At 39.2% G+C, this 12,309-nt stretch overlaps 1 protein-coding gene across 14 annotated transcripts in view; it reads left to right on the top strand.

Annotated features, from left to right (window-relative positions):
- dgkza (diacylglycerol kinase, zeta a) overlaps nucleotides 1–12,309 on the top strand; it is a 104,733-nt gene that overhangs the window by 22,025 nt on the left and 70,399 nt on the right. For 2 of the 14 annotated variants that reach the window (XM_079603843.1, XM_079603842.1), the window contains exon 1: nucleotides 7,543–8,150. The exons of 9 other annotated variants lie outside the window; for them this stretch is intronic. In XM_079603843.1, coding sequence (XP_079459969.1) covers nucleotides 7,966–8,150 — 185 coding nt within the window. In that variant the 5' untranslated portion in view covers nucleotides 7,543–7,965. Of the gene's footprint in view, nucleotides 1–7,542; nucleotides 8,151–12,309 lie in introns of those variants that run through there. 3 more of the 14 variants (XM_079603838.1, XM_079603832.1, XM_079603839.1) reach the window with 2 other exon arrangements.

The raw sequence follows: 12,309 nt of genomic DNA, 5'->3' as shown, positions 1-12,309 counted from the left end.
AGGTTCCAAGCGTACCGCACCGATACTAAATGTGACGTGAAAACACTGCAGATCACTGATTGGTCAGACAGAATCGTCACTTCAGCGTCATTGTATTTGCGATACGAGACACGACTAAATCCGCTAGATTTAAATAGCCAGACAACAGCCAACGCAGTAGCAACTGTTTTTAGAGTATTTACTTGACAAAAGAAGTTAAAAAAAAAATCAAACAAGAAATGGCTGAATCGTGGTCAGTGGACGAGGTGCAGACGTTCCTCTCGTTGGTTGCCGAGGAGCGGATCCAGCGAGAGCTGGATGGGGCAATACGGAATGAAAAAGTGTTCCAAGAAGTACAGCTCTTAGCCACACACGGCTACCACCGGACCCAGGGATGTAGAGGCTAAACGCACGTAAACGCCGTTTGGGCACCTCCCAAAATTCTGAAATAGCGTTTATCCACCTCCAAATTGCGTTTATCCACCTCCAAATTGCGTTTATCCACCTCTATAGCATATAGTTCCTAAGCCATTTTAAAATAAGCTTAGGCTATTAGTTTCATATTGTTCATTATTAGTTTCAGAGGTTGTTAAACCTAAGACGAAGTCTTTTATATTGCGCTGCATTACGGTCAGTAGCCGCACGGGTTAGACAATAATAATACAGGGCTAGCCTAAGATTATCACAAATAAACAAGATTTTGACGCATATCCAAGCGTTTGTGGAGCGGAGTGTGAGCGCGCACTGCATGGCACGGACGCGCGGGCGCGAACACTTGCATTTCCCTATCAACAGTGAAACAATTAAAAATACTCTATCATTTCTGGTCATAGAGAAACTAATAATACATTATTCGCAACTACTTTTATTTGTGTAAACTCGCAATAACAAGAAAACGTTGTGCTTTTGTCAAATCAAATAAAACAATCAGCCGCGCTTTCATGATCTCCGTGAACTGGAGCGCGAGAACTGAAACTAAATAGTCTATGTAGGCTAAAGCTAAAGCTTGAAATGTCCACTTTAAAATGAACAAATTCGAATCGAAAGCTAATACCTTCTGATTATGTAATGCGTATGAAAGGTGCATTTCTCTCTAAAGGCGCATCCGCTTAACAGCGGAGATGGAGATATGTTTTTAGCCGACACTGATTTAGAAAACAATAGTTTATTAATAAACAATTAAAATGCCTCGTTATTTTTTCAGACACATTTATTATCATTAGCCTATAACTCACCTTTCTGTAGGCTGTGGTTCCAGAGACATATGGCTCTTCTCATTCAGCACTGCGGGAATAATATAATTTCCAGGTTCTAATTTTGTCTTAGAAAAATAAATCAACAACAATAAAATCCATATTAATTTGTGAATATTTTAAATGTTTAATTAAGGTGCAAAAAGTAATAAACAAAAATTCGTCAATATTTATTTTTTTGTGCAGCATTTGGTGTAGCCTAGGCTACAGTTCAAATTAAAATTTTGGTGTTCAACTTTGCCTTTTAAAAATACAACAACCATTTTCGTTTTGTAATTACGGGTTAAAAATATTTTTGTTCTCTCTGTTTTGTCATTTTGTAAACTTTATAGATTTCAACCACATTATTCCTTCTTGAGTCTTTTTAACAAGAACTTAGATTATAATGTATGAATTGAATATTGATTGTGTGACCTATGATGAGGGAACAACCAGTGATAACCTTGGTAGTACCATCAAATGATAGCCTATAGCGATGTCATCAGGATATAAATACACCGTAGGCAGTGGCCCACCTTACCACCAGAATTTATAGTTTACCCCTCTTTTTTTACCACTACACCTTTGACCGGACCTACAGTGTCGGGAAAATAAAAAAAAACTAAAAAGTGACTACCGAGCCAGTAGAGGCGGCAACTATTAACGATCAGTCCCACCCACTTTGAAGCGGTACTAACTGCAGTGGAAAAGCAACCGAGGTAAAGCGAACCAAACCGTGCCGTACCGAGTCGAGTCGTACCACGCAGTGGAAAAGCGAAGCGAGCAGAACCGTTCCGCGTCGAGCCGAACCGAGCCGTACCATGCAGTGGAAAAGCGCCATAAGAATGAAGCTCTGATCAGCACCATAAAGACATTGCAACATACAAATCTGAATCCAACGGCAAGATCTGGCAGTAAAGAACACTTTCTTTCACTACATCCGAACATGTCTGCTTTTTATGTGAAAAACGGTATTCATAGTTTTTGAAAACGGGTGAAAAGAATCAGTGACCTGTCTATAGAGTGCACACTTTACTATCCTGAGGCCACAGCATGCTTATATTGTACATCAAAATACTACCCATATTCATACTGTATGGATATTTTTTTAACAGATGTAGTATATTCTGTATAGTCTTGTACGTAGCGTGTGTGTTTTAACTTCTGTAAATGTGGTAGCAGGCATACCGTAACTATATTTAACTGCAGCTTACACCCTTTCACAAGATGTAAAATAAGTCTTTGATGTCCTAGATATTTTTATGTAGCATGTTAAATTTTTTACTTTTGAGGCTGATCAAAAACGCACCGGTTTTGTATGTGTCCCTTTAAATGCAAATGAGCTGCTGCTCCCGGCACAGAGGGCGGAGCTACAACAGCTCGTGTCCTTAGTAGTAGTGGGAAGTTCGGATCATTTTACTGACTCTTTGAATCTCGTTCATAAAAATCTTTTTTTCAAGTAATTTCGTTCATTTCAGCATGTATTTAAAATGTTACATGTCAATAGCCAAATTCACCAAACACATCAAATGTTGATCACATTTTAGAATAAGAAAAAAATTGTAATGCAAGAAAGAGAGGCCAAATTATGAGAAACAAAAACGATTAATTAATTTATCTAGGTCTTCAGGATATCCAGTCTGTTAGTTTACCTCACCTCCCGATCTAAGCCATTCGTTCATCCCGTGACATCCTCATAAACTGAGCTTTGCAGTCTCTAGTACTGGATACAGAATTGATTAGTTCATGTTTAGAGTCTATCGACTTCGGGTTTGAGTCATTTGTTCATCACGTGATGAACATCAGATAAGCTGAGCTATGCAGTCGCTATCGGGAAACAGAATTGATTTGTTTATCTTTTCAGTCTTCGGGTTCAACTCATTTGTTCATCACGTGGTAGAAGAACGAAAGACTCCGAAGAATCAGACCCGAAGACTCGAGAGGTGAACTAATCATTTCTCTTTCCGGTACTGACAGCATAGTCTCTATGGGACTGACAGGAAGAACGAAGACTCGGACCCAAACCCGAAAACTCAAGAGAACGAATCATTTCTGTTTCCAGTACAGAACCTATAGGCCCTATGCACAGCTTCACTACTTCCTGAACTTAAGCAGGGTTCTTTGTTTCCTGTCTGCCAGGATTGGCCAAACTGATTAATCCAGGTGTGTCTGACCAACAACAATAATCAGACACACCTGGATTAATCAGTTTGGCCAATCCTGGCAGACAGGAAACAAAGAACCCTGCTTAAGTTCAGGAAGTAGTGCAGCTGTGCATAGGGCCTATTGGATGTTGCGCAATGCACGGTCAACACAAAATGAACAAATCACTCTCTGAGACAACTCTGTAGTCCCGAGTCATATTAAAGATAATTGTTCATGTCCGACCCATCACTAGTCCTTGGCAGCTTCGATTACCTCACACAGACATGCACTGAAAATTTAAATAACCTTTAGCCTTTTATGTTCAAGCTGGAGTCGGACAAATATGGAGAGACTCAAGAAGAAGTGATAACACGTAGACAACATTTCTTAATGGTTAGTTGATGAATTTATGTAGCTTACGTGGAGTTATCTTCTAGTCTTTGATTAGCATATTCTGTCATGATAACCTATAAATCGCTTCCCCGGGGGGCGGGGTTTATGTAAATTTTAGGGTTTGTGATGTCACTAACCTGGGAGGAGGCTTGTGTAGTCCCTACCAGCCGTTTGTTGTTGTCCTTAAAAAGCAACTTCTTTAAAAGATAATATCTCCCTAAGCTTCGTAACTTTGGAGATGCCATTTATGCTCAAACAGCAAATTTACACACTAACTGAAGTTAGAAAAGTGAAATCATAATCAACCACCCCTTTATATATGAGCCATTTTAGTGACTGTGCTGATTTTTTGCAGAAAGTGGTGTTCTGAAAGTTACATAAATGCAGGTTAAGAATATTTACTTTTCACATTTATGCTTTTACCCAAAGCAGCTGAGATTGCTTTGCATTTTATCAATCACGCACACGAGTTGAACACCTGACATTGCCATTGCTAGCGTCATAAAATGCATGTAAATGTTAATGCCACTTTTGCATCTCATTCAGCATTCTCGAAACATCAGCATTCTGGTGTGCATGTAAATACTGCAATACTCATTGTATCTGGCTTCTGTTTAAGGCTTATAGCTGGTTGTTCTGTTTCCTTGAATGGTTTAGTCCAGATGCGGTTATCACCAAACCTGCTTATGGAAACCTGTGACCACCAGCTCTTATCTTAGAATCTCATCAAAACAACTTTATTGTGGGAGCACAGTATCTGGTCCTAGTTCAGATGATGCTCAAATTAACCACAGTCACTTTCAGTGTATTAAGACTTGTGTTAGTGTAACTTGAGTAAATAAATATAGTGGTTTTAAAGTATTGTAACCACAGTCAGTGAGAAAGGCCTGCATGCATGCAGTTGCTTAATATAACCACAAGGTGGAAATCCAGAATAGGGATGCACAAAATTTTAATTTCTGTAGAAATTGTTTTAGACTCAAGACTGTAAAAATGATCATTTGATGCTTGAATTAAGATACTTTACGTGAGTGTGTCCCGCTGTGGTGAGTGTGGACTGATTTGAGGTTGAAAAATGTCTCTGTCTCCCTGCTGTTTCTGGTGGGATAGGCTGAATCCAGGTTACAATGGATCCTACTTGTTACTCCTACACAGTTTTCTACCTGATCCATTCAGCTGTCCTATTTTCACCTTCTTTCTCTCTCTCTCTCTCTCTCTCTCTCTCTCTCTCTCTCTCTCTCTCTCTCTCTCTCTCTCTCTCTCTCTCTCTCTCTCTCTCTCATAATTCTCTCATAATTCTCTCTTACAAGCACACACACATTGCTAACAGAAGAATAGCAGGAAACAATATCTGGTTTGTGGTCCAACCGTAATTGTGTACGACTCCCATTTTAGTGACATCATTTCCTTCCTTCACAGGAAGTCTGTAATGAGTGTGAACAGGAGGTATAGTGGAGATGAATCATTCTGCTGTCTTTTGTTGACAATTTATGTTTATAGTACACACACTCGCACACTATGACCGAATGAGAATACTTCCCTTCTAGTTCTGTCCTCAACAGTCTTATTTTAGTGTCATAGAGAATGGAGATTCTGTGTTTTACATTTTTTTGTTAATTTGGAGTGCTGTCAATACAGAGAACAACGACAAAAATCTGTGTTGCCTACACCGTGTTATCCTCTTTTTAAAATTTGCACCCTGTTGACTTCAATGGGGCACGTTATAAACCTGCTTTTAGCCTCTTAACACGGGTGAATCTGACTGCAGTAGATGTGAAAGATATTAATAAAATGATGTTATATCAGCCAGCGCAAATACCTGTATTTACTTCCTGTTTTCGGTCGAAGTTCACAGTAGTCGATTGTCGAGTTCACGCGCATAGGTTTAGTTACCTATGAACACCTATGACCTATGATCTCGACAATGAACTCGACAATCGACTACTTTGGACTTCGACCGAAAACAGGAAGTAAATACAGGTATTTGCGCTGGCTGATATAACATCATTTTATTAATATCTTTCACATCTACTGCAGTCAGATTCACCCGTGTTCACTCTGAAGGAATCACTCAACATGGCTGGGCACTTGTAATGACACATCAAGGATGTTAAGAGGCTAAAAGCAGGTTTATAACGTGCCCCATTGAAGTCAACAGGGTGCAAATTTTAAAAAGAGGATAACACGGTGTAGGCAACACCGATTTTTGTCATTGTTCTCTGTATTGACAGCACTCCAAATTTACACAAAAATTAGCTCAATGTTAAAATTGACTGGAGTTCTCCTTTAAGTATTTGCTGCTGTGATGAACACCAAAGCGAATACTAAAATATTAATGGCTGTTTGAAATATTTAAATGGTGTTCAGAAACAGAAAGTAGCACAGCTGCCGTGTTTACGGGGTTACCGGGTAACGGCTGCATTTCTGCTCTATCTACTGTCAGACAGTGAATGTTATGTGCATTTTCATTCAGTGCGTCTTCTTCACTTGTTTTGTTGTCATGCACTCTCATCCGTTTCAGAGTGTGCATGCACATTCATTATTAATCTTATGCCTGATGAACAGATTCATTGATGTTTCTTATCTCGTCACGTTGACCGCTAATTCTGTTGGTTATTTCTTCTGTAAAACAGCTGGCAAATATTAAATGTTGAGTTTATCTCGCACTTTATGACCGTTTACTGAAGTGTCGCGCTGGAATTCGTGAACAGCATTCAGCAGCTTCTGTAAACATAAAGCCCCGCCTACTTTAATTTGATTGACCATGTCAAACATCTTGACATTGACGAGCGCTGTTAGACCGAAGGACATGACAGTTCAGATGAGAAGGTTGGTTATCTTGGCGTTGTGCAATATCCATGCAACACCAAAGTAGAGTTAATATTAGACGATTATTTCACAATTATATACACCTCGTAAAAATACAGCGGTCTGGACCTCAGGGACCTCAATGGCGGGTACAGCCCTGTTTTATGGTTTTAGTTTTAGTTAACTATAATAACCACTGTTCACAATATGACAGTGGAGGTAATATGACACTGTACTTTATTGTATTTTGTTTGTTTGTTAATCTTGTAAAATCTTTTTGTTAATCTTGTACATCTTGTAAAAAAGATGTAAAAGAAAACCCTTCAACCGACGCTAAGAGGCATACTCACATGCCTCTAACACACTACACACACATACGAGGACTTGACACAAATCAATTACCCAAAAACCTGAGGCTATCTTTCTTTCCATCTTTCCCTCTCATGCCTTTTGCTTTCTTTCTTTCTTTTCCTCAGTGTCAAACTGCATTTATCCACTACTATAAGATCCTCCTCCTACCTGCTCTCCTGTTACAAGTGTGCTTGCACAGCCACAAACTCATTGTTCTGTGTGTATGCGTGTAGTTTTACATTTCATACGTTTCTGTGACCTCAGTTACACCTTTTATCATTAGCCAGTTCTATACAGAGCTTGTTTTCAAATAACCCCTCAAACTTAAGGCAGCCATTTGTCCGTAAGTGATATTTGTGAACCAAACTAGATGGACTACTGATCTGATCTGCAAACTGTGAGCTGCTTTTTTCCATGGTCAGAGATCACATTTTCTTCTAAAGCCTCTATCAGAGAGAGAGAAAGACATATGTTGTGAGATAGATGTAAAGTAAGGTTGAAAACAATCAGGCACCTGGAGGGGCAGCTACATTTGGGGTCCTACGAATTAGTCTGTTCTGAGTTTGACACTTCCTGGTGTGGTGCAATGTTTGTGAGTGCAACCGGCAGCTAGAGCGTATGTGTATGCGCCTGCATAGACGCGTGTGTGAGTGCAAGAGACAGCCACTGTGGGAGGAGTGAGAGACATGAAGAGAGGACTGAAGGAATACTCTTTGCTTTATGGCTCTGCTTAGACCGGGACTGTAAGAACTTCCTAAGAGAGAGAGAGAGAGAGAGAGAGAGAGGGAGAGAGGAAGGAAAGAGAGGAGGAGGAGGGGGGAGGAATGTTGGGGTTTGCTTATAGGATTAAGTGTCTTGAAGGCGGATGGGAAGCGGATCACACGTGGAAGTCTGCAAGGATCTTGAGCACTGAGCGCAGTTGTCCTCCGTCTCTTTCTGAGAGGCAGAGAGCAGGATGGTGCGACCCTTCTCTTCTAGGTTTTCTCGTCATGAGGACTCTCTGACTGCATGACTTTAGGATTGGTTACGATTGTTTGATTGACGGCCAAGGCTCCTGATGGAGCAGGAGCTAGGAGCAGGTTTGCAGGATAAGGAAGAGGTCACAGCCTCTCTGGCCTCCACGTCCGCTTCTTCATCCAATTCTGACCTCCCGTCCAACCCCTTGCCTGAGGGTGAAAGAGTCGCGGTGGGTCGCCGGCATAGCAGCAGGACTTTTTCAGGGTTACGGCTGTTTGGAAGGAGGTGAGTCGAACTTGCACCTGATGAGTGCGATCTGAGCTCACTGTAGTGCACATGTGTATGTCTATATGATGTAAAGAAAGATTGTGTATTTATGAGAACTTGCAGAGAGTGTGTGTGTGTTTGCGGGTTCTCAAGTTTCCATTCAATGTTTCCATCACAAACCTGAGCCCTGTAATGTGTATTTGCAGTAACAATGTGTCTGTAACGCAGTGCATGTTATCTAACCAGACTGTGGCTGTGTGTTTGCTCACTGTTTGTGTTTTTCAGGTTGGGCTTAGTTCTGGTGTTCTGGTAGCAACAGCTAGTCTATGAAATAAAAAAGAATCAATCAGCAATGTATTTGATTATCAATTAATCGCGTGTGTGCACTGCTCATGAAAAACATCCGTCAGGCACGTTATTTTACAGTAGTGAATAATGCATTTCTATGAACAAAACAAATCTGGAAAGGAGTGGAGGAGACCGAGTAAGCTACTGTTGGAAAAGTGCACAACCCCAGTTGTTCTAAACATGAGAAATTGTCATATTAACGTTTTTAAAATTATTTATCATGTAACGTTTAAATTTCTACTTGTAACACAATACACAAATATGAGAGCAGTTACAGGGACCATTGTGGAGTATATGATCAGATGATTGAATTTGTGTTCCTCCCATGTACCAGTTAACGTTTTGTATGTGCTTTTGTTTTTCTGAATTATCATTTATAATTTAGTGATTTGAACTTCTACTGCCAGATGGTAAGCAATCAGTTTGAAATTGTATTTGTACATAGCTTTTAGGGATACATTTACCATATTTGTTTTAATTTTCTATTTCTACGGCATTGCAGCTTATACAGCTCAGGTATTGATTTATGTTTTGTATAATACTAAAAAATATTTTAATTTGAGCTATAATATAATAGCTCAAATTAAGCTCAAAATAGCTAAAATTGTGCATTACTTTAATATGCAAGCAACAAAGGATAATTTACCTCAGATGTTGAAAATCTGGAGTCTGCCCCCTCACTCTTTTACTTGCCTGTGATTTGAGTTTCATGACTGGTATGGACAGACAAATTGCATTGTGTCTGGTTAGGACACTGTATTAGGCTGGCCACCCATCTAGGGTGTTTCCCTGCCTTCAGCCCAAAACGCTGGCCTTCAGCACCTTGCCCTGTGACCCTACACAGGACAAGCGGTTCTGAGAATAGCTTAAAGGATGGATGAATGGGTTTGGGTTTGTCTTGAGTTGTCAACCTTGGGTTAGTCATCTTCTATTTTTAATCTGGTTCTTCCTATCTATCAAACGGTTTCAAAGAGCAAACAGAACATGATAGACTGAAAACTGAATGAGAGAGAGAGGGAGAGGTGGATGGTAGGAAATGCAAACTCATCCCATCCTATCCTCATACCCATGACATGTACATAATGATGTAGAACATAAAGAGATCACGGAGTGATTAGTTATGTCATCGAGTGTGGCAGAATGGGAGGATTTGCTCTGCTGAAATGGTGCATGTTAATGTCAGCTCTATAAGGTTTGACTGAAGTCTTTTCAGCATGACAACATTATCACCTCTATTATCTCTCGTCTTCTCAGCTCTGCATGTGTTCCCACTGATGAGACAGCTCCTGTTGTGTGCTTTAGTGTGTTGAGCTTATTAATTGATGCATGAAGATGATCCGAGATGTGAGAAGAGGATGTCAATCAGACTGAATTATTAACTTTCACTGGTAGAGCTTGATTTCTCTGGGATCACTTTATTCTCAGACAGATCACAATAATAATAAGGACTAGAGCAAGTAGCGACGTTGTGTGGTTGAAATAAGTGCGTCTTTACTGTGTGGTGTCTGAGAGATTTACATGAAAATAGTAGTTTGTAGACTTATAAAGTCTTAAAAATTTTTTGTAGACTACAAAAATAGTAATAATTCACGTTTTTACTTCCTCTGTACACACACACACACACACACACACTCTCTCTCTCTCTCTCTCTCTCTCTCTCTCTCTCTCTCTCTCTCTCTCTCTCTCTCTCTCTCTCTCTCTCTCTCTCTCTCTCTCTCTCTCTCTCTCTCTCTCTCTCTCTCTCTCTCTCTGTGTATTTGTTTACTCTGTCATTTTGTATGTTTACATTTCTAAGCCTTTGTAAGCAATCTCAGACAGGGTTAATTCTGAAACTCCTCCCACTGTTTGTTTGTTTGTGTTTACTTTTTGGTTGAATACTCAATTAAGTTTACATTGAGAGTCTCCGTGACATCAGAGATGACGTTAAGCACAATGAGAGCAATTGTTTAAATACATTAATCTTACTGTACTTTAGGGCATAATGGGATATTTCTGATCATGTCCTGGAACTCTGTGTCACCATGGCAACCCTATGTCAGGCTGGAAGAACTCAGCGGAGATGCATTCATCATGTGAGACTCCAGATATCTGGGTCATTTCCACATATAACTCTGTGTGACAAATAAGCCATGGGAACGTTTGACAATACTGACTCATGTACTGTATGTGTCAATGTCTGATGTCCTCTGAGTCTGATCATACTTTTATAAGTGTGTGTGTATTAAATTTTTCTAAGAGTCAATTCACTTCAAATTAGCTTGCTGCTGCCTCCAAATTCAGGCCTAGCTAGCTACTGTATAATGTACGAAAACCTGAATTCCATTTCTCATAACATTATATAATTATAGTATTTAATCCAACAGAACACTGTTGAAAATAGCCAATCACACACTGTATTTAAATCAAATTTTCAATGAACCTTTTTCTGCTAATTCAGTCATTCGAGTTCAGTCATTTATGGGAGTGAGAACTGCATTCTGCAACTCAATTAACAACCACATTTACAAAAACGGTCTGTATGAAACCAAACTGAACAACTAGTTGTTAATAATGTATATAAATGCGCATTAGAGATTGGTTTTTGTATGCACAAGGAAAAGCCTCGACTCATTTGTGTTGCCAGATCTTGCTAGAAAAAACCCCTCAAACAAGAACAAGCCCATAATAAACCTAAATAAATCCAAATGCCTTATATTGCAATTAACAGGGCCAAGCACAACAATGAGTAATTAAATATATTTTAAGATTATTTTTGGCAAAATGGCTAAAAACATTATAAATACAATCACCTAGTAATATGATTTCATTTAGTTTAGTTTAGTTTATTTATATCAGGACAATGTGCAGTTACATTAAAAAGATGGCTGCACCAGATTTAGCACTATGCTTATATCTGTAGTCCTACACAATTAAAATTAAATGACAGAATTAAAAATTACATAACAGAGGCAATAAACATATACGGTATTCAGCAAATTATATAACAAAGACAGTTAATACATTATAAAAAAGCAGTTTACTAATAAAGTACAATATATAAAATGCAAATTACCAATTTGTGTACAGAGTTAGCCATGTTGCATGGGGTGTAGTAAATTTCGAGATGCCGAATTAGCCACCTGTTTAGTGTGAACAGGACTGGTGGTCTAAAAGCCAGTCTTTGACTGCACGTGAGAAGCTATGAAAATCTTGAGTGTTCTTTAGATTGTCTGGAAGCCCATTCCATTCTTTGATGGCTTTATAGGAAAACGCTGATTGAGAGAAAGCAGACTTTCTTGCATTGCAATCCCCCCTGGATACAGACCTCAACGCTCTCTGTGTTAGTTCCGAGCGTAGCTGTACATATGTTTTTAAAGGGGGTGGAGCAGCATCGTTAAGGATTTTATGAACCAAACGGATATCAGAATACCTGATCTGGTTGTCAAAGCTAAGTATACTGTACTTTTCAAGTATATTACAGTGGTGATACCGCCGAGGCTTTTTATCGAGGATTTTCAAGGCCTGATTATGTAATGAATGAAGGAGGTTTAAAAACGGTTTGTTTGGCCTGAGACCATGATGACATACAATACAATGTATGCGAGATAATCATTGCTTGGAAATACGATTTTGCTGCTTCCAATGATAAAAAGCTTCTGATGTGCTTAAAGTTAGAAATGTTAAATTTCAAAACACGGCATACCCTTTTAACATGGTTTAACATGATCATGTAACTATCCACATAGATATTTGGGAGAGCACTTTGAATTCTTTTGTTTGAGAAATACATTGTGACCGTTTTCTCTGTATTCAGTGTAAGGCAGGACTTGTTCATCCACTCTGTTGCTTT

Source organism: Phoxinus phoxinus (assembly GCF_949152265.1).
Source record: "Phoxinus phoxinus genome assembly, chromosome: 2".
Classification (NCBI taxonomy): Eukaryota; Metazoa; Chordata; class Actinopteri; order Cypriniformes; family Leuciscidae; genus Phoxinus; species Phoxinus phoxinus.
This window is presented reverse-complemented; position numbering and strand designations above follow the sequence as displayed.